This window comes from Mustela putorius, unplaced genomic scaffold (assembly GCF_011764305.1).
Source record: "Mustela putorius furo isolate JIRA1106 unplaced genomic scaffold, ASM1176430v1.1 tig00537227_pilon_pilon_pilon, whole genome shotgun sequence".
Classification (NCBI taxonomy): domain Eukaryota; kingdom Metazoa; phylum Chordata; class Mammalia; order Carnivora; family Mustelidae; genus Mustela; species Mustela putorius.
This window is the reverse complement of record NW_025422368.1, coordinates 21,796,390-21,819,941: the sequence shown is the minus strand read 5'-3', so window position 1 is coordinate 21,819,941 and position 23,552 is coordinate 21,796,390. Positions and strand designations below refer to the sequence as shown.

The 23,552-nt window shown below is 37.1% G+C and overlaps 1 protein-coding gene across 7 annotated transcripts in view; it reads left to right on the top strand.

Annotated features, from left to right (window-relative positions):
* Positions 1-10: 10 nt before the first annotated feature.
* The window catches only part of DNAI7 (dynein axonemal intermediate chain 7), a 65,006-nt gene continuing 41,464 nt past the window's right edge, over positions 11-23,552 (top strand). For 2 of the 7 annotated variants that reach the window (XM_013047812.2, XM_013047811.2), the window contains exons 1-7: positions 11-148; positions 3,528-3,545; positions 6,768-6,840; positions 12,722-12,806; positions 14,672-14,763; positions 17,176-17,277; positions 18,114-18,251. In XM_013047812.2, coding sequence (XP_012903266.2) covers positions 6,808-6,840; positions 12,722-12,806; positions 14,672-14,763; positions 17,176-17,277; positions 18,114-18,251 — 450 coding nt within the window. In that variant the 5' untranslated portion in view covers positions 11-148; positions 3,528-3,545; positions 6,768-6,807. The remainder of the gene's footprint in view (positions 149-3,527; positions 3,546-6,767; positions 6,841-12,721; positions 12,807-14,671; positions 14,764-17,175; positions 17,278-18,113; positions 18,252-23,552) is intronic. The other 5 variants (XM_013047813.2, XM_045073365.1, XM_013047810.2 and 2 more) reach the window with 4 other exon arrangements.

Below are 23,552 nucleotides of genomic sequence, written 5' to 3'. Positions count from 1 at the left end.
CGGACCCGAATGCGAGGAGGTGCGCTCCTCCCTTAGGCGCAAGTGGGCGGGGCTTGTCGTCCCGACAACCCGGGAGCGTTCGTCCACACACTCTGAGCTCGGATTTGGTGGACCACCGCGGCACGGAGTCTGTGCTGGCTGCAGAATGGTGAGCAGGGCAAGTGGGGGCCCCAGGTGAAGGAGCCAGCAGCGATTCACTCGTGTAAAAATGATGTGTAGGAGCCTGACCTATTTTAGAGGGGAGCGGGTGGATTTCAGAAAGAACCCTTACCGCGGTGGGAAATCGGCCTTCTGGTCCGTGGCCTTGCGGTCCGGGAGCTCAGGGACAGACGGGAGTCACAAACCACTTTCTGTAAACGGGGGATGGCCAGTGCGGTCAAATGGTGTCCTAATCGCGCACTGTTGATAGGTTTAAGAATTGGCCTCAACCTGGTAATTTCCAAGAACGATAGACCTTTCCATTAAATGGCTTTTTTCATTGGCAGGTTGGCGAAATGTGTTTTTGTGCTTCCTCGGTAGTTAATTAAAAGCTGTTGTAATTTATTCTGCTTTGAAAAGTCATTTTATGTGGTCTTTTGTGGAAATATGAATTGTTTTGTGAGCCAAATTACTCAGCTTGCCTCGAATTTTTAAAATATAATAAAGCTGCTTGCTTTGTTTTAATGCACTCTTCAGCCCTTTTGTCTTTTTCCGGAACACAGACCAACCTGCCCCATGAGATGATCTCTGTTCCCATTTTCTTTTTTTTTTTTTTTTAAGATTTTATTTATTTGACAGACAGAGATCACAAGTAGGCAGAGAGGCTAGCAGAGAGAGATGGGGTAAGCAGGCTCCTCGCTGAGCAGAGAGCCCGATGCGATGCGGGGCTCAATCTCAGGACCCTGGGATCATGACCTGAGCTGAAGGCAGAGGCTTAACCCACTGAGCCACCCAGGTGCCCCTCTGCTCCCATTTTCTTAATGTGACTTCCCTCTTTTGTGGTTTAAACCAAAGGAAGTAGAAAATGTATTTAATTATTTAATTCATTAAGGGGAAATACAGAGTGTATTCTTTGTGTCTGACACTAGGCTAGAAGTTGAGGATCTAAGTGAATATTACACCCCCTCCCTGCTATGGGAGACAGGCTAAACTAATAAGAATACAGATTTTTTACTGTAACAGTTGAAATGTCTGCAGTGGAGTAAGACTAAGTTGGAAATGATAAAATTGGGGTGGGAAAGGGCACAGAAAGGGAAAAGCAATGCTTTTCAAACTGTATTTTAAAGTATGACTGAGTTTACCAGAATTGATGGAGAATGTTCATGTCAGGAAGAAAAGGAAGTAAATGGACTTTTAGCCTAAAAACTGCTGATAAATTGAGGGAACAATAAGCCTCTATTTATTTTTCACTGGAACTTAAATTTCATCTTATGCTTCTAGCAATGTTTATCAAAATGTCCCTGAATGTCTACTACATCTGGATTGCTGTTAGGTTGCAAATTCTAGGAACAGACTGGACACCAAACAAATCTACAGTATTAGTTTCCTAGGGCTGCCAAGTAACAAAGTAAACTAAGTGGCTTAAACAGTAGAAACTTACTGTTTCGCCATTCTAGTGGCTGATAAATCCAAGATCAAGAAGGTGTTTTCGAGGGCTCTGCTCCCTCTGCAGGTGCTAGGGAGCGATCTGTTCAGACCTCTTTCCTAGCTTCTGGTAGTTCCTTGGCTTGTGGCAACATTCCCCCCTTCTTTATGTGGTGGTCTTTCTGTGTGCATGTTTGTGTCCAAATTTCTCCTTTTTATAAGGACACCAGTCGTTTTGGAGTAGAGGTCATTCTGTTCCATTATTATCTCATCTTAATTTAACTAATTACATCAGTAACAACTCTAGTTCCAAATAAGGTAAAATTTGGAGGTACTGGGGGATAGAACGGGGATACAGTTCAATGCTTAATATCTACTGAATTGTGGTGGAGGGGGGAAGTGCCACAGGAATATGCATTTTTTTAACAAGCCCTCTGAACTTTGAGAACCACAGTTGACTCTTGAATAATGCTGGTCCACTTTGAACTGTAGGAATCTACTTATAGGCAGGTTTTTTGAATAAATAAAGTACAGGACTGTTAATGTATTCTTTTTATTATTTTTCTTAGTATTTCTTTTCTCAAGCTTATTTTATTTCAAGAATATAGTATATAATACATATACAAAAATATGCATTAACTGTTTATGTTATCAGTAAGTCTTCTAGTCAACAATAGGCTATTAATAGTTAAGTTTTGGGGGGGAGTCATAAGTTATATGTGGATTTTTGCCTGCATGGGAGTCAGGACCCCAACCCCCACATCGTACAAGGGTCAACTGTACCGTATTACATGATGCTCTTTTTATGTTTTGCAGGAGGCGTTAGGATAAGTACTAATCCCAAACCTACTTCACATAAGAAGCACTAGTGAGATAATAATTTGCCTATCTTAAAATATGACTTGAGAACAGGAACAATACTGTTTGCATATTTTTGTTTTATAGCACTTTTTTCAAGATGGGAGTATAATAATAAAAATAGAACCCAACTGTAAAAATTATACGAGAGCGAAGTCTCTACGATTCCTCTTTATATCATCTCCATTGTCCCAGAGCATCCTGTGTGTAAATCGTTAATTAATATTTGCTGAATGAATTAATGAAATATATGTACTTTCAAGAAGATAAAATCTGCTTCATGTCACTTTCAACATTTATATTTAACACAGTAATAATCTTGTACTTTGAACCAGCAATTTTTCCTGGAAAAGTCTTCAGAGGTGGAATGTGTATAATCTTACAGTCACATGATCTCCTACAGAGTCCTTATCAGATATCTAATGGACACATGAGCCTAATCAAGAAATTACAAGTAGTGTTAACTGAAAAACACATGTAATGAGAAAGCTAATGGTAAATACTTATTGCAATATTGTGCTTTCCAAATTAATTTCCAAAGAATAGATCTGCTTTAAGATTCATTGCTTGAACAGAATCTTTTTATCATAGCTTTGCCTGCTTTAAATTAACTGATTCTTTTTTCTATAAAATCAGCAGTCTAATTTTACAGAAAGATTATTTATTTATGAGCTCATTTCCACACTTTCAAACTTGATATCATTGCCTATATTTAGTCAATCACTGTTCCTTGGAACCCTTTAGACCAGTATCTCCCTGACTGCTGCTCTGCCTTGTGGTAGGTCATTTCATTACAGATGGATCACTGAGTGACTGTCATAAGAAAGAGTGTAGGATTTTAAAAATTATAATTTTAAAAAGATGCTTCAGTGGGTGAACTATTTTTTTTCCCTAGACCTGCTTGTAGATTTGTCTAAATTCTTTTTTAAAAGACTTTATTTTGAGATCATTTTAGATTTACATGAAAGTTGAAAAGGTGATGCAGAGAGTTTCCTATGGTTTTTACCCGATACTCTTAATTTTCACATTTTATATAATATTGGTGCTTTTGTTAAAAATATCTGAGTTTTAAAATTTGTCATTCCTCTTGTTTTCCCAACTTTCAGGGTCCCAAAGCAAAAAAGGTAGGTAGAAATTATTTTCTCAAAATAGATAGTTTTATAAGCACTGACATTGTATGACTAGAACTTTTAAATATTTTTCTAGTTAGTTTTATTATAGATTATAATAGAATTTACTAAGCTTACTTTTTAGATATTAATGCTATTTAAATCATGGGTAATCCTTTACAATACAGGACATCCTTCAAATTTGACATAAAAAGATACTTCTGGTTTCAAGTCTTTAATTTTTACTTGTACCTAGATTCAAGGTTTTTTATTAGTTGTTCTCTAGAAAACGTTAGATTAGGAACCCCTTTTCTTTATTCTAGACAAACACAAAAATTTAATTACAAGACCTTAAGAGTGGACCCTAAGGTAATACATCTTTAAATGGATTGCATAGTAATGCATACTTGATGTTCTTTTATACTTTGTAGAAATTTGAATTGAATAAAGGATGTCTAGAATGCCTTCTTTTCTTTTTCACTTAGTAGATTTATACCTTAAAGCAGAGATTATAATCTCTTAACTGGCAAGCCAGGTTTAGTCCCTAACAATATTTTGTTTGACCTGAAAAGTTTTTTCATTAGTTGCCAAATTATTTTCATACAAAAATGTGATTCCCATCTATTCTTAAAAAAGGGGAAACCTACGATAACATTGGGCCTATAGTCCTGTAAGGCAGCAGTTGGCTAGACTGAGTAGCAGCCCCTCCCTTTAGAAATGCATAAACTTTTTTTCTTTTTTTTTTAAAGATTTTATTTATTTATTTGAGAGAGAGACAGTGAGAGAGAACATGAGCGAGGAGAAGGTCAGAGGGAGAAGCAGACTCCCCATGGAGCTGGGAGCCCGATGTGGGACTCGATCCCGGGACTCCAGGATCATGACCTGAGCCGAAGGCAGTTGTCCAACCAACTGAGCCACCCAGGCGCCCCTAAACTCTTTTTTCAAGTTTGCCATGACCAGACTCCCTACTTTATTTACCTTCCTGATCCCAGTAGGGATTTGGGGGTGGGGGGAGGCCTGGGTGGCTCAGTGGGTTAAAGCCTCTGCCTTCGGCTCAGGTCATGATCTCAGGGTCCTGGGATCAAGCCCCGCATCGGGCTCTCTGCTCAACAGGGAGCCTGCTTCCCCCCCCACCACCACCCTCCCTGCCTCTCTGCCTACTTGTGATCTCTGTCAAATAAATAAAATCTTTAAAAAATCAAATAGGGATTTGGGTTTGGAATGCTTGATTTAAGGCATATTTCTTAAGGTCACTTCTCTGTAAAATTTTCTACCATTCTTTCTTCCATAATAAGTTGTGCTGTGTTCTCATAGCAACATTCATTTGTTCATACCTCAGTTATAACCCTTATATCATTTTAGTGTAATAATTTATAATTGTGAGCTGTCTGAGTCAGGAACATGTCACATTAATTTTTATGTTCATAGCATTTAGCGCAGTGCCTGGCACATAGTAGAAATTCAGTCAATTATTTGTCTAATGAATATGTGAAACCCATTTACCCTGCCAACATTTAAAAACATCTGGGCCCTTGACCATTTAAAGGAAATGCTTGTTTAAATGTGCATGCAATATTTATACAATTAAACATTTCTTTAAGAGATGCTTTTGAGTGCCTTCTGTGTTTGCTTCTCTCAGCCATTTGTACCCACTACCAACCTGAAACTATTTGAAGGGCTGTGGATGTAACTGAACAAATTTTATGAAGGTTCTGGACACATTCTCATGGAAGTATTGTGGAGGATTAGAATTATTTGTATGTGGGTCTGTGATAGTTTATTGGCTTGTATGGATTTTCATTTTTGGTTTTAGATAGTGAAATCTTAGATACATTGTTTTCAATGTGAAAACTCACTGTTTTAAGTGACTTTGGTGCTTAATTGTGTGAGCATGGGTGCTAAATAAATATTCCTGGATTATTTTGTTCAGAGTGTTGTATCCCTGAGAGAATGGTGATAGGAAGCCTATGAAATTTGAGATCAAACATAAGGAATAAATCACTCACTTTTAATTTATTCCATTCTTAAAGATTGTGGCTTGGGGATTGAGTCTGTAAGGGAATATATAGTAGAGTTAGAAAAGCATTGAAACATATATTTTATTCTTTCTGATTTGTCACAGATTTTTTTTTAAAGACTTTATTTATTTATTTGACAGACGGAAATCACAAGTAGGCAGAGAAGCAGGCAGAGAGAGAGAGGAGGAAGCAGGCTCCCCGCTGAGTGGAGAGCCCGATGCGGGACTCGATCCCAGGACCCTGGGATCATGACCTGAGCTGAAGGCAGAGGCTTTTTTTTTTTTTTTAAGATTTCATTTATTTATTTGACAGACAGATCGTAAGTAGGCAGAGAGGCAGGCAGAGAGAGAGGAGGAAGCAGGCTCCCCGCTGAGCAGAGAGCCCGATGCGGGGCTCGATCCCAGGACCCTGGGATCATGACCCGAGCCGAAGGCAGCGGCTTAACCACTGAGCCACCCAGGCGCCCCTGTCACAGATATTTTTTAAGGGAAAAGTAATAAATGCACATGGTACAAAATTAAAATAGCATAAAAATGGAAAATTTCCTATTACTCAAGACTGGGAGAACTACTGCATATCTTTTCATAAATTGTTTAGGCTTTAAAAAGTACACATACATCCCTTTCCTCCCCACAGATGGGAGCATTCTGCACCTTCCCTTTATCATTTTAATGATATTATATTTCATTAATTCTAGGATACTCAGCTTTTTATACTTTAACATTACTAAAATTGAGATGTGTCTTATAGTCAATATCATCTTAACAATAATCGTCATCCTGGATTGACATCCACTTCTTCCAGAGAGGATGTTTGCTTCTGTCAGTCACACAGGTTTACTCATATGTGATGCTACTGTAAAGTGTCTGCTTGAGAGTTTTTGGATCAGTCTAATGGTATCAGTCAAACTGCAAATCCACATGAGCTGACTTGTGGATTAAATTTTCAAGACTTTTTTTCTTCTTTCTATTCCTTTTTAGGATTAAGATCTACAGGTTTTCTTGCTGTGTTTTTCTGTTATGGGTTCACTTCTCATTAGTTATGTATCCAGCTTTATGCAGGCATCTCCTTTGAGACTCCCATCTTGGGCATTCCCTTTCTTGGTAGTAATAATTTAAAGGTACTTCTTACATCTGATGGCATCATAGATTGAATAGAAGAAGTATGTTTTGGATCTTTTAGTTTCAGCATGATGAGATCGTGTCACTTCTTTTTACAGCTGCATCATGTTTCATTGAAAGTATGTATTACGATTTTTTATGTTGTCCCTCTTTTTTGCTACCACAAACAAGGTAAGAATGAAGATCATTGTATATAAATCCTTGCAGATTAAGGGACGAATACTTATTTCATTGATTTAGCAGTGTTCTAGATATTAAGAGAACAGTAGCAAGACACAGTCTTGATCTCCTGAAACTTACATTATTTCTTTATGTATACATATTTCTTTGTCTTACATTATTTCTTCATTTTTATATTCATTTATATTCATTTAATTTATACAAATTTCTTTATCTTACATTATTTCTTCTTCTGAAACTTACATTATTTCTTTATCCACTTTATTGAGATATAATTGACATATAACATTGTATAAGTTTAAGGTATACAGTGTAACAATTTGACATACTTATATATTATGAAGTGATTACCAAACAAAATGTTAATTACACATCTATCATCTCACATAATTACCTTTATGTGTATGTGTGGTAAAAACATTGATGATGAACTTAGTAATTCTTAAGTATACAATACAGTATTGTTAACTGTAGTCAGCATTCGGTACAGTAGATCTTCAGGACTTACTCATCTTGTAAATGGAAGTTTATACTCTTTAACAAATATTTGCCCATTTCCCCCAAGCCCTAGCCACAATCACCAGTTTATTCTGTTTCTGTGAGTTTATCTTTTTTATAGTGTTTGTCTCTGGTTTATTTCACTTAGCATAATGCCCTTAAGGTTCATCTGTGTTGTCACAAATAGCAAGATTTTCTTCTTTTTTATGGCTGAATAATATTCCATTAATATATATTTATCCATTCATCTATGGATGGACACTTCATTTGTTTCCATGTTTTAACAGTGCACATGGGGGTGCAAATATCTTTTCAGGATCGTGGTTTCATTTTATAAAGCTTATATTCTATCTGGGGAGGTCAGGTGAGGTATATAATTTCAGATAGCTTTCAAAATACAGAGAACCAAGGAAGGGGTCAGTGAGAAATATGGGGTTAGAAATGGGTGGTGATGCTATGTCATATGGGGTGATTAAAGAAGTAAAGTTTGAGAAGAGACTTAGATGATGATTTTCTAAAAACACAAAGATTTTCTAAGGATGCCAGGACACAGATAGTTTTTTTTTCAGTTTTGTGGAAATAAATTTCTAGATCATCTACTTCCATATTTCCCCTTTCCTGGGAAAAATCTGTCATGAAGTCCTCCCTTTTCACAATTACTCTCTTGCTTTCCAAAACCAAAGTGGATTTAAATCTTAGTGTTTCATTGCTGCAGGGCCTAGACTATGAAACTAAGGGACAATTCAAATACTATTGTTGGCAAAGCTCTCTCTTATCAAGGTACCAAGGGACTTTTTGTCTTTTGCTCTTTGTAGTGAGATGTGGCATTACAGGTAGTAAGATAATCTGAATTTCTTACATATTGTAGTCTGAAGTTGTGGAACTAGTAATAATTTTTAGTGATGGCACCTCTGAGATTATTGTGCAATGATGTTGCAAAAAACCCTCTCACAGTGTAATTTATTGATAAAACTTTGACTCCAAAAAAATACTAATTTTTTAATGAAGAAAGATTAAGGGTATCACCAAAAATGTAAATAAGCTTAATGTTTTCACTAAAGATGCCTGTGAAACTTTATATAGCTTCTTAGTACTCATTGCAAAACCTAGGAAAATTGTACAAGACTACAGAAAAGGTACACTGTTAGATCTGTCACTGTTGGGACATCTGGGTGACTCAGTTAGGCATCTCCCTTCAGCTCAGGTCATGATCCTGGGGTCTTGGGATCGAGTTCTGCATTGGCTCCTTGTTTAGCAGGGAGCCTGCTTCTCCCTCCTCCGTCTGCCACTCCCCCTGCTTGTGCTCTTGTGCATGTGCTCACTCTCTCTCTCTGTTGTCACAGAGAGAATAAATAATTTTTTAAAAAATTTCTATAACTGCATTTACAGCAGTATTCTTTTTCAGAAATCCCTGTGCTTAATAGAATACATGGAATAGCAGAAGACATTAATTAGATTGTAGGGGAAAATTACCTTATATGTTGATGAATACATAGATAATTCCAGTTGTTCCCAGCTAATAACTATCACTATCCTTCCAATAAAGAAAATGGGATTATTAATGAAATTTTGATATTTGAATTCCTTTAGTAATAACTGTGAAGAGATTTTACAGAACTTAGAATACTTTTCTTTTAATTGACTTTGTTTGAATAGATTAAGAATGGTGCCCAAGTACCTCCCAACATAGAACTATAAAGAATGGGCAAAGGGGAGAGGGACCTTATTGTTCATATCTGTACTCTAAATCCTGTTGTAATTTAAGCATATTATACATGCTGTCCCCAAATTACAATGGTTCTACTTGTGATTTTTCAAGTTAATGATATGATACATATTCAGTAGAAACCATTCTTTGAATTTGGATTTTTTTTTTTAAGATTTTATTTATTTAACAACAGAGATCACAGGTAGGCAGAGAGGCAGGCAGAGAGAGAGGAGGAAGCAGGCTCCCTGCGGAGCAGAGAGCCCGATGTGGGGCTCGATCCCAGGACTCTGGGACTATGACCTGAGCTGAAAGCAGAGGCTTTAACCCACTGAGCCACCCTGGCACCCCTGAATTTGGAATTTTGGTCTTTTCCTGCACAGGTAATATGTGGTACAATACTCTTTCATGATACTGGGTAGCAGCAGTGAGCCACAGCTCCCAGCCAGCCCTCTCATCACAAGCTTAAGCCGCCAAAACACTTAGAACCCTTCTGCACCCATACAACCATTCTGTTTTCACTTTCAGACAATATTCAGTGCATGACTTAAGATAGTCAATACTTTATTATAAAATAAGCTTTGTGTTAGATGACTTTGTCCAATTGTAGGCCAACGTAAGTATTCTAAGCACTTTTAAGGTAGGGTAGGCTAAACTATGATGTTTGGCAGGCTAGTGTATTAAATGCATTTTTGCCTTACCATAGTTTCAACTTAAAATCGGTTGACTGAGATGTAACCCCATTACAAGGAAGATCTGTATTCACAGACAAGCTTCGGTTGCCTAAAATTTGCGTCTTGATTTCTATGGAACGTTAAATGTTTACTCTAAATTATAAATGGTGTAAAGATCAGAACATTAAAATTGCATCTTTTTAAAACAATGTGAGGAAATAGAATCAATTCATACCTGGCTCATTGTAAAATGTAAGGTAGCTCATCATGAGGATGTCTGTTAACACATTTGAAATGAAGTCAGGGGCACCTGGGTGGCTCAGATGTTAAGCTTCTGTCTTCAGTTCAGGTCATGATACCAGAGAACTGGGATTGAGCCCCACCTGGGGGCCCTTTTCAGAGGGAAGCCTGCTTCTCCCTTTGCCCCTCCCCCTGCTTGTATTCCCTCTCATTCTCTCATTCTCTCTTTCTCTCTCTGTCAAAAAAATAAATAAAATCTTTAAAAAAAAAAATGAAAGACTGTCTGACCATCTTAAGATTCCTTGACAGGATAAGTTTTAATGGAGTAACAAATGAAATGAAAGCCCGATTAGAGTGGGCCATGCAGAAATTGAGAAAGTAGAAGCAGTAGGTAAGTCTTTTAGGAGATCTGATATAAAGGGTAACAGAATTAGAGCAAAAGATGGAAAGGGATGTGAAATCTAGGGAGGGCGATATTTATGAATTACTAGAGGTATTGATTACAGGAGCCGGATCTTATTAAATAGGCGATAAAAGTTAGGATCCAGTATAAAGGTAGCAGGTTCAGCCTTAAATAGCAGAAAGTACATACAGATCATACAGCATAAAGGGAGGGAAGGCAGACAAAGATATGTAGATAGGTTCAAAGATTTGGATGTGTAACTGACATTATTCTCAGAGTTTCCAATGGTATGAAAAATAAAGTCAACAGCTAAGAGTAGGAAAGAGGAGAGGATTTTGGAGGTTTGAAAAATGAGGAGCATGAAACACTGGTAGGAATACTGGATGACACAAAATCTATTTAAACTTTGTGCTCATAAATTTGAGTTCATGTGTATTTTTCTCTGGCAGGGTTCAGCTGCTCATATTGCTAGTGCAGAATAAATGGAGAGCTGAGTTGAACTAGAACTGGGAATTTGCCAGCTGAGCTTCTTAGAGGGACAGGAAAATGCGGAAGTGGAAATATATAAGTTAGTGATTATGGTGATAAGCTATGAAACCTAACCTGGGTAAAGAAGTGGAGCAATGAGTGGCTTAATGATCAATGAAGAAATGGTAGGGCTAATGGATTAGAGATTCCAATGGAGCATTTTGCACTAGGTAAGCCAAAAAGAGAAGATGGTCATCAGAAGTCTGTATATTCCAAGGATTAACCACTCTACTGATTGCTAAATTGAGATAGTGTTCTTTTCTTTCTATACTTTCCCATAGGGAAAATGGAGAGGAGGTGGTTATCACCAAGATAGTTCTCATATTTGTATTCCATAGCTCTGATTTCTTTGCTAAACCTCAGTTCTCCAGGTTCCGTGCCCACAATCATTGCCTGGATGCTCTTCTCGCACTTCACATTAATTAGATTTAAACTCCTTTCAGCGGTCTTTCATCCAAATTTACTTGTTCTGGACTACAGTTTTTCTTTTTGACTATTCCCTAACTCATTCTTCTCCTTGCCTCAAATTTTAATCATCAAATTAAGTTAACTTATATAATATGTATTGTATCCATTCTCCTGTGTTTGTTACATTGTTATGATTTTATTTATTTATTTGACAGACAGATCAAAAGTAGGGAGAGAGGCAGGCAGAGAGAGGAGGAAGCAGGCTCCCTGCTGAGCAGAGAGCCCAATGCGGGGCTTGATCCCAGGACCCTTGGATCATGATCTGAGCCAAAGGCAGAGGCTTTAACCCACTGAGCCACCCCAGAGTCTCTAGTAACTTCTCTTAATAGTCACCCAAATAGTATCCTCTTCATAATCATTTTCTTCCTAATACAAAGTTAGTTTTCAAAATTATATTGTTAATAGCTGCAGCTCTTCTCAAAAACTTTTAGGGAGCTTGCACTTTTTTAGAATAATGTCCAACTTCTATAGCATAGGCTCAAGCCTTTTTTTCCATTTTCATTTCTATTACCTTTTCTTGGAATCTCCCCAGGGCCCATGAACTTGTTGGCCTTTCCAGGGCCATCCCATCTTCATATCTTATTGCTTACATTTCCCTCTTGAGATAACTTCCCCTCATATCTGAATGTTAAAATCTCTTGGGCACAGACTTAAATCCTACCTGCTCTATGATGTATTTTTAATCATTATAGACATGTAATAATAATATAACTATTTTATATATATTTCATATCTATTTATATTATTATTATATCTATTTACATCTATTTTACATATATATTTTATTTTAATCCTTAAAAAATAAAATGAGGTCTTTTTTAAAAGATTTTATTTATTTATTTGAGAAACAGAGAATATGTGTGAGTGAAGGGAGGAAGAGAGAGAGAGAATTTGAAGCAGACCCTGAGCTGAGGACAGAACCCAATGCAGGGCTCAACTCACAGCCCTGGGATCATGACCTGAGCTGAAATCAAGAGTCAGACATTCAACCGACTGAGCCACCCAGGCACCCCAAAATGAGGTCTTATGTAGCACCATTTTAAAGATGTGGAAACTAGGAATGAGAAAATTATGTAAATTGCATATTAATTGCATAGCATTAATTGTATAGTAACTAAATTGGCACTGTCACTCTTGCGTTTAATAAATTTTATGCTTATTTTTCTTACTTGCTTCCATACTTTGTCCTCAGTGCATTGGGTCAAGGCTTTGTACATAATAAAGTCTTACTTGAATGAATGAAAGGCTGGATTCATGGAAGCAAAAGTGTTTTTCATAATTACTATATGAGGGATATGTGTTTAAAAGTAATTTGGATACATGTTAATAGCCTTTTCTTATGTTGTGACATTTAAGTCTGGCAAGAAGAAGAGGAAAATCACCAAAGCTGAACGATTAAAGCAGCTACAAGAGGAGGAGGAAAGACGGCAAAAAGAGGAAGGTACAAAATACACAGTGTTACTATTTTCATATGCAGGGAATATAACAGTAGGTTGATATTTCTACATTCCAGTCAATATCTTTTAAAAGAATTTTCAAAATTCTTCAATTTTTCAAATCTCATCTTTTTTTTTTTTTTTAAAGATTTTATTTATTCATTTGAGACAGAGAGAGAGAGCATGAGAGGGGAGAAGGTCAGAGGGAGAAGCAGACTCCCCATGGAGCTGGGAGCCCAATGCAGGACTTGATCCTGGGACTCCAGGACCATGACCTGAGTTGAAGGCAGTCACTTAACCAACTGAGCCACCGGCGCCCAAATCTCATCTGTTTTGTAATAAATTTCTGCTGTTTAAAGGGTACCCAGAAAGTTCTGTTAGTATATACCAGTCACTTTCAGATATATCTTGAAGGGGAGTTGCCAGATAAAATACAAAACGCCCAGTTAAATATCAATTTCAGATAAACAGTGGATAATTTGGGATAATTTGTCTCATGAGATATGGAACATACTTTAAAAAAAAAAAAGGCAATTCCGTTATCTGAAATTCAAGTTCAAGTAAGCATGCTCTATTTTTATTTGCTAACTCTGGCAAACCAATCTTGGAAGTCTTTGTATTTACTGATGAAATCAGAGGCATTGGTGCTAATTGTACAGTAAGAATTCTGATACATTCATTAAATATGGGAAGTAGACACTAACAAGAAATGTACAGAGCAGCCCAAGTTTTTATAGTTTAATAATGTTTGTTTGCCCAATTTTACAAATTTTCATTTGTAAAAAAGAAAGTCAGTTAAAAGTTCATAAAAATATCAGTTATTTAAAAAATACCAAAAAGTGATTTTAAAAATCTGAATATTTCAAGTGGTTGTAGCTTTTAGCATTGAGAACATGTGTGGATTCAAATTCAGGTTTTAAAATTCTGTCCTCAGGTTCCATGTTGATTTTTTGTGTGTAATCATAATAAATCCTTCTTAGGTGGCTCTTGATAAGAGTACATTATCAGAATCTAAATCTTGGGGAATGTTTTTAAAAATTGGATTAAACTCATATTCTTCAACATATATTTCATATATTTTTAAAGGTTTTATTTATTTATTTGACAGAACACAAGTAGGTAGAGAGGCAGGCAGAGGGAGAGGGAGAAACAGGCTCTCCACTGAGCAGAGAGCCCAATGTGGGTCTCGATTCCAGGACCCCTGGATCATGACCTGAGCTGAAGGCAGCCTCTCAACCAACCAAGCCACCCAGGCACCCCTCATATATTTTTTAATAAAGATTACGGTAGAAGAGAAGATTAGGGTAGTTTCTTCTGATGATGTAGATGTCACAGACTTATGGAAATCTGAAGGTTTTACCTCTCCTTAATTACCCATGATCAATCTGTCACTTTTTCTTGATTAAAATTATTATTGGATATCTGTAAACTTTGGGGGGAAAGAGGAATATCATTATAGTTGTATTTTCTTGGCCAGGAAGTTTGAGTCATGTTGTTTTTTGAAAAAAAATCTAGCATTCATTTTATTTCTACCACATGATGTGGTTGTGACTTCTATAAAATATTCCACCACCCTTACATGTTGAAAATATTTTAAAATAGATTGATTTAGGGGCGCCTGGGTGGCTCAGTGGGTTAAAGCCTCTGCCTTCAGCTCAGGTCATGATCTCAGGGTTCTGGGATTGAGCCCTGCGTCGGGCTCTCTGCTCCATGGGGAGCCTGCTTCCTCCTCTCTTTCTCTACCTGCCTCTCTGCCTACTTGTGATCTCTCTCTGTGTGTCAAATAAGTAAAATCTTTAAAAAAAAAAAAAAAAAGGTTGTTTTAATCACTGAGAAAAGATTTTGTTTTGTTTTGTTTTTGGTTCTTTAGAGGAAGCCCGTGTGAAATATGAAAAAGAAGAAATGGAAAGGCTTGAAATACAACGGATTGAGAAAGAAAAATGGCATCAACTTGAAGCAAAAGTATATAAACATTAGTAATGTTATTTTTTTAAAGATTTGATTTATTTGTCAGAGAGAGAGAGAGAGAGTGCATGAGCAGGGGGAGTGGCAGACAGAGGGAGAAGCAGGTTCTCCGCTGAGCAAGGAGATGGATTCGGGGCTCAATCCCAAGACCCTGGGATCATGACCTGAGCCGTGGGCAGATGGTTAAGCAACTGAACCACCCAGGCATCCCTAATAATGTTATGAATGAAGACGAACTATGTGGCTATCAGATGTGTTTGGCCATGTAAAGTCACTCTCCCCCATACCTACCACTAATGGTAGTGGTATAGGTTTTAGGCCTATATAAACTCGTTTAACTCATTAAATTTTACCAGAAAGTTAGTGAAATTATTACCCACATTTCACAGATAAGGAAATTGAGGAATAAGGAAAGCAAACAGTGGAGCCAGGACTTAGACATAAATAGCCTTGCTTCAGAGCCCTTGCTTGTAAGCCTTAAGTTATTTTTCTCAGTCTGTTTTATAGATGATTAAACAGAGACACCCCCTCCCCCACCCCCCAAACTCAAATTCTACCTCTCCTGTTTTAGTTTTACTTATCTTTTTCACCAGAATTTTTCAGATCAATAATTTCTCTGAGGAGAAACCTTATAAGTTAAAAATTGAAGACCCCAAAGGAGATTTATGTGGGTTTTGTCTATCAATATTTACCATATTAGAAATTTAAACTGAGAAATTGTAAGACACATTATATTAACAGATTATTGTTAGAAATAAACATTAGTAAAAGTAAGTAAATATATTAACATTTTAAAAAAGAAAACACCTATAATTATATATATATTATTATTGAATTATAATTGATATATAAAATTATATTAGTTTAGGTATACAACATAGTGACCCAGTATTTGTATATATTGTGAAAAGATTATTACAATACTCTAACATCCATCACCACACATTATATATATTTTTTAAATTAGGGAAATAAGTGACATTGTTTATGTTTTTAATATCTCTTCGATGTTGGACTTAACAAAAGACAGCTGGATTCTCATACCGACTTCAGTATTCTGTTTCAGTGTGTTGTTTTGAAGAAACATCTGGCCTCACACAAATTCATAGTTGGAAAAAGGAGGAATATTAAAGCTTTTCAGTTAATTGTGAATATTCTTTTTGATACTATGCCAAAACTCAGTGTCATAGTTTCTCAGTATGGAATCTGAAATCATATTAATGAACTTTTCATGCTCTGTTACACTAAAACACTGATTTATCCTACCCTTTAAATAGATCTTATAACCATGTATGATTTTGCAATATCATGATTGATTGCTTAGAAGAATTTCATTTACTGAATTATTTCCTTCCAAATATTGACACATTTTTATTATTCATTATAAAAAATTGCATGCACTAGTGTCATCTCCAGTCAAATCAGAAAGGTTTTTAGGGAGAAAATGTCAAACAGTGGTAGGTGCAAGTTTTCTTAAAATTCGAATTCTTTTCCTTAAAGATTCATTTATTTGAGAGAGAGAGCAGGGAGGAAGGGCCGAGGGGGAGGGAAAGAGAATCTCAAGCAGACTCCCCACTGAGCACAGAGCCCCACGATGTAGGACCTGATCCCATGACCCGAGATCATGACCTGAGCCGAAACCAAGAGTCGGACACTCACCTGACTGAGCCCCCCTTTAAATTTTGAATTTTTATTTTATTTTATTTTACTTTTTTATTTTATATTTTATTTTTAAATTTATTTTATTTTTATTTGAAAACTTGAATTTTGTCACTGGTAACAAATACTTATAGTTGTTTCCTGGAATTAACACGCTCAATTCATTCATTTTTGAGTGTCTGCCAAAATACTCTAATAATTGCACAAGTATTTATTTCTCAAAACAGTCTTGTTGTTTGATATGTAGCAGAATTGCTCTATGCATACTTCCCATTTTATCACATAGAATAATCAAAAGACATATACTGATGAGTTCAAATTTAATAAAATTAATAATTTTCACTTTATCACATCATTCTTATGTGAGTGTTTCCCACCCCACTCCCTCAAAGAATGTGACCCCTAGTACAGCTTTTGACTTGATTTGTGCTGAGGTACCAGCAATTTTATACCATTTTGTGCCATTAGTGCAAATGTATACACTACAGAAAAGGCGGTTACTGTTTTAGTATTATTACGAGGGCAGATTTGACTTTACAGATCCCCAGAGTCTTAGGGACCCACCAGAGTCTGCAGATCATTCACAAACCACTGTTTCAGATGAAACCTTTTGGAAATGACAGTTACACTCAAACTAACTTTAGTGTTCATTTTGAAACTAAATATTTTGTCAGTAAAGTTTAGATGCTATTTATGAAACATAAAGCTAAAATTTAAGAGCAGATCAATGTATTTATCCCCATGTAATAGGATCTAGAAAGGAGACATGAAGAACTTGAAGAACTTTGTTTATTAGAAGGGTGTTTTCCTGAAGCAGAAAAATTGAAACGAGATACAAGATTGCTTTCTCAGGTAAGACCTATTTATGTGTGTGAACTAATACTTTTGTACCACAAGAGGGAGTTATAGTCTGATATCCTTTTTAATGTTCCCCAGACTTAAGAGTTTGTCTGTAATACATCTCTAATCTGACAAATCTCTCATATCGCATGTGGCAAAGTAAATTCACATAGCTTTGTAGAAAACTATTTGTCAATAGTAAGATCCTTGAAATTTTTAGATCTTTTGACTCTGGTTTAATTTAGGGGAATCTACACGAGAAAATTATTCCAAATTTAAATAGAAAATTTTGAGTTTAAAGGAATCTAGTGTTGCTCAAAAGAGCATAACTTTGGAAACAGCAAAAATTATTATCCAGAAAAAAAGGAACAATTAATAATATGGCAAAAGATAATGGTGGCATAAATTTAAGCAAAAAATTGTTAAGGATAATATGATTACAAATGCAGAATTTGCATGTACTACAGAGTAAATGGAAGAACTCATACTAAAATGCAAGTCATTATTAACAACTAGTAACAGTCTGAAAAGTAGAAACTAGCCCGAGTTGGCTTTTATAAGTATAGAAGTTATATGATTAGAGAGGAAGGCAAAACAAAATCAACTCATAAATACTGTTTTTAAAATGTGACAAATAGTAGAATTGCTATTTATTTGAATTATGGAAACTTTTAAATCATTTTGATGAAAAGAATTTTGTTATTTTAGAGATATTTCAAATAAGCAATTGAAGTCATGTTTTTTGCCTAAATTGGAAAAACTAGATTATGAGAACTGATACTTTGAAAAAAGTTATTTAATCTTTGAATTTTCATCAGTGTGAACCTTTAGACATTTTTATTTCACAGTGGAAACACTACATTCAATGTGATGGGAGTCCTGATCCTTCAATATCCCCAGAAATTAATACTTTCATTAGCTTGTGGAAAGAGGAAACAAATGAGACACTTGAGGAAGTGATTGCAAAAAGCAAACTAGTGCTAAAGGTAGGTACTGAAATATTCTATAATTTTGAATTATTTAAATTATAAATTGTCTGATATTGACTCCAAAATAGGAATAAATTGAATAACCATAGTACTTGCCAATTAATAACACTACTGCTTACTTGGTTATGGAGAAAATTATTTGCTTATCTTTTCATTTTTTTAAATTTCTAAAATTCCTATTTTTACTTTTATTTTTGCCACCTTAGATAAGATCATCATGACATAAATGTGAAACATGTGTGTCTAATCCAAGCAGGAAAAAAAAAATAAACAGGTTGCATCCATTTATGTAGATAACTTGGGGAAAAAGTATATGATTTTATCCTGAGTTGAAATTTTCCACTAATCTATGTTTACTAGAGATGTTTTTCAATGTTAACTATGTGCCAGGCACTTACTCTTGAAGGCATGAAAGTATAAAGACGAGTAAGAATATTGTACTTTCTACTTTGGCAAATAGGATGGACAGGCTACCTGGAGGAACTTCCACTTTATTATGCACTTAAAAATGCTAAAAAAATTTTTTTTAATGATATTTAAATTCATTGCCTACAGGTGCCTGGGTGGGTTAGTCGGTTAAGTGTCTGACTTGGTTTTAGCTGAGGTCATGATCTTAGGGATTCTAAGATTGAGTCCCACGTCCTCTGCTCTGGGCCCAGCAGGGAGTCTACTTGAAGATTCTCTCCCTCTGTCCCTTTCCCCACTCTAGTGCTCTCTTTTGCGTGCTGTCTCCCTCTCTCTCAAATAAATAAATAAATAAGCATTTTTTTAAGATTTTATTTATTCATTTGAGAGAGAGAGAGAGTGAGAGAACACAGGCAGGGGGAGAAGCAGAGGAAGAGGGAGAAGCAGACTCCCCGCTGAGCTGGGAACCTGACCTGGGGCTTGATCCCAGGACCTGAAGATCGTGACCTGAGCCGAAAGCAAATGCTTAACCATCTGAGCCACCCAGGTACCCCAATAAATAAATATTTAAAAAAACTCATTGCCAAGTTCAAAACAAAATAACAGAAAATCTTGGAGGCCATAAAACAATTCAGAGAAGTAGGAAAGTCTCAAAATCAGTGGCTTCACAGAGAAGCCACTTCTCCAGAGGCTTTCCTCTCTGTTAAGTTTTGGGTTAGCCTTGTTTTAAAGCACGTCAGGAAGCAATTCCTAGAGTATGTGAAAGCTGGCAAGTTGAATCAAAGATGCCTTATATGACTGGGAGCCTCCAAAAATTATTGTGGATAAAAGAGAAAATACCTATTTGCAAAAGGAAATGATAGGAACTTGTTTGGCTCATCTTTAGCTTAGAGAAGGGGAATAAGAAAATGATTCTTAATCACAAATGAATCACAAGTCGATTGGGAGAATTTACCAGAATATAACAGAGAGATAAAGAGATGGAAAATATGAATGAGCAATTAACAGACATGTATGATAGAGGAAAAGAGGCTAAAATACATTGAAAATGAGTGTCAGAAGGAGATGCAGAAGAATGAGGGAATGACAATATTTCAAAGAGAAAACGGCTGACATTTTTCCAGAGTTGAGAAAAGATACAAACCCTCAGATTCAAGAAACCAATGAATCCCAAGTTAGGATGAATAGAAAAATCCACACTAGACACACCTACAGAATAGTTGAAACTGGAAGGAATTCACTGCTCTTGGTCCTTTTATCCTCTAATGCTTTTGTTACAGTTCCTCACCATCTTTTGTGTTTTTTTTTTGTCAGTGTGGTTTCCTTCTTGTACATGTTATTATAGGATGGAGTAACTCCAGGGCGCCTGGGTGGCTCAGTGGGTTAAGCCTCTGCCTTCGGCTCGGGTCTTGATCTCAGGGTCCTGGGATCAAGTCCCATATCGGGGGTCTCTGCTCAGCGAGGAGCCTGCTTCCCCCCTTCTCTCTCTCTGCCTGCCTTTCTGCCTACTTGTGATCTCTCTCTGTCAAATAAATAAAATCTTAAAAAAAAAAAAAAAAGATGGAGTAACTCCAGATTCTGTTAAGTTTGTAACACGCTTGCCTGATTTGATCTAGACACACTTATGAGACCCATTTTACATAGAAAGAGAGATTGTGACATGCTTAGAGTCTCCTATGAGATTTCAGATGAGTCTTACTCTATCGATGGAGCCTTCCGTACACAGTGAGGTCTTCTTGCCATTGCACACCCTCTCTGCCACGTTGCCGTGGCATGATGCTGGTCTAAGAACCTGGTACTCTGTAAGAGCCAGAAGAGAGTGGGAAGTAGCGGAAGTAGAGTTCATCAGCGATGAGCTGGAAGGGAAATCTTCCTAATGTGAGAGTGGGTGACAGAAGTGGAAATAACAAAGAGTAGGGAAAATGAGAAAAAGATAAGTAACAAAAGAAGAGATAGAAGGGGATGCCTGTGTGGCTGTCGGGTAAGTGTCTGCCTTCAGCTCAGGTCATGATCCCAGGGTTCTGGGATCGAGTCCTGCAATGGGCTTCTTGTGCAGTGAGGAGCCTGCTTCTCCCTCTGCCAGCTGCTTCCCTTGCTGCACACTCTCTGTCTCTCTCCCTCTCTCTGATAAATAAATAAATTCTTTAAAAAAAAAACCAAAACACTTAAAAAAAGCAGGAGACAGAAGAGCATGATCCTAGCACTAGGAAACTAAAGTAGGCAGCACATGAGGAACAGAAAAGAATTAGATAGCATTGATGCCACGGTAAACATCAAGTTCTAAATGATCAAATGTATTTATTTGGCACAGTCTTTTTTTTTTTTTTTAAGATTTTTATTTATTTATTTGACAGAGAGATCACAAGTAGATGGAGAGGCAGGCAGAGAGAGAGAGAGAGAGAGAGAAGCAGACCCCCTGCTGAGCAGAGAGCCCGATGCGGGACTCGATCCCAGGACCCTGAGATCATGACCTGAGCCGAAGGCAGCGGCTTAATCCACTGAGTCACCCAGGCGCCCCGATTTGGCACACTCTTAAATAATACTATGCCAGGCTTTAGAAATAGTAACTTGCTGAATTCTTATAATAACTCTATGAGGTATTCACTATTATTCCCATTTCACAAATGAAGAAGGCACAGTGATGCACAGAGGCACGAAGATGTTCTATAACTTGCCCAAGATCACACTGTTAATGAGAAGTGGCTAGGATTGAAGTCCTGCATTCTGGCTTGAGTCCATACTGCCACTGAGCTGCCTCCCTTAATTTGGAATGTATGAGGTGTTTATTATGTGTCAGTGTTCAGAACTAAATCCTGCCACTTACTGGTTGTTCCTTGATCTTGCTGTGCCTCAGTTTCTTTCAGCACTATAAATATCTCTGCTCTCCTCTTGCTTGCTTGATTTTTTAAAAAAGATTTTATTTGACAGAGAGGAAGAGCACAAGCAGGGTGTGGCAGGGAGAGGGAGAAGTAGGAAGCTGTATGTGAGGCTTGATCCCAGGATGTTGAGATCATGATCTGAGCCAAAGGCAAATTTTTACCTGCCTGAGCTACCCAGGGTACCTACTTGCATGATTTCTGAGATGTTAAATGCAATTCTTGATTTTTGTTCCTCTAAAGGTAAGGTTTTTTCCCTCTGACTTCTGTGGGGATTTTTTTCTTTATCTTTGCTTTTTCTGAGTTTGGAAATGATGTGCCTAAGTATCGTTTTTTAGGGCATTTATCCTGCTTGGTGTTCTCTGAGCTTCCTGAACCTGTGGTTTAGCATCAGACATTAATTTAGGAAATTCTCAATTATTATTATGTCACATATTTCTTCTGTTCCTTTCTCTCTTTTTTTCTCCTTCCAGTATCTTCATTATGTGTATGTGACACCCTTTGTAGTTGTCCCACGGTCCCACGATATTTTGTTCTATTTTTTTACGTTGTTTTTTTAGGTTTTTGTTGTCTTTGCCATTTGGTTTTCAAGGATTCTATTGTTATGTCCTCTGCCTCAGAGATTCTTCCCTCAGCTGAGTCCAGTCTACTATAAGCCCCCCAAAGGCATTTCCATTCCAGTTACAGTATCCTTTGATCTAGCATCTCTTTCTGGTTCTTTCTTACAATTTCCATCTCTCTCCTTTACATTGCCCATCTATTCATGGATGCTGTCTGTTTTATCCAATAGAGCCCTCAGCATATTAATCATAGTTGTTTTAAATTCCTGGTCTGATAATTCCAACTTCCCTGCCATGTGTGGTTCTGATGCTTGCTTTGTCTTTTCAAATTATGGGTTTTGCCTTTTGGTATGACTTGTAATTTTCTCCTGATAGCTCAACATGATGTACTGGGTAAAAGGAGCTGCTGTAAACAGGCCTTTAGTAATGTGACTACGAGATAAGGTAGGGAGAGGGGAAGAATCCTACAGTCCTGAAATTAGGTCTCAGTCTTTCAGTAAAGCCTGTGTCTCTGCATCTCTGCATGGTGAACTTCACGATTTTCTTTAATTTTTTTTATTCCCTTTTTGGTGGGAGGGAATGGCTAGAGCCAGCTAGAGTTGTGTATTTTCTTTGCCCCGGGTGAGTTAAGCTCTGATAAAATTCCTGCAGATTAGGCTCTAATTAGTTTCCCTTGAGATCAGGCCTTGTTAGGCATTCCCTTTCCCCTCCCCCTGCTAGAAATAGGAGGGGATTTTGCTCCCATAGTTGTTATAGAACCCGGTGGAGTGTTTGGTGGTAAATCTAACAATATTATGGGCCCTCTCCCTTTCATGACTGTGTTCTCCTGGAGTTTTTGTTGTTTTTAAGATTTTTAATTTATTTATGACAGAGAGAGATAGAGAGGGACCACAAACACCAGGGAGCTGGGGAGGGAGAAACAGGCTCCCCGCTGAGCAGGGAGCCAGATATGAGGAGGGAACCCAGGACGCTGGGATCAAGATCTGAGCCAGCCAAAGGTAGACGCTTAACGACTGAGCCAACCAGGCACCCCTTTTCTGGAGTTTTTAACTTTCAAGAGTTGTCTACACTGAGCTTCCAATAATTTGGCATTTACAGTTCAGATGTTCTTACTTGGCACTGGTTTCTACAGTGGCTTTTGCTCCTGAATCTAGGTCTCTTCAGTCTTGAGGGCAGGTGTTTGCCCTGTTTCTTCCCCTCTTGTGGGTCAAAGAAGGGGTTTTTTTGATTTTTCAGTCTGTTGAGCTTTTTGTTTGTTAGGATGGGGTCAGATCTTCCAAACTCCTTACAGGTGAAACTTCAGTTTCCTTATCTATAAAAATAGGCACAATAACAATATCTAGCTCATAGATATGATGAAGATAGAATGAATATGTATAAAGGTTTAGAACAGTTCCTGGCACGTAGTAAGTGTAGGAGAGGGAAAATTCTTCTACCCTTCAAGGTCTTTCAGCTGG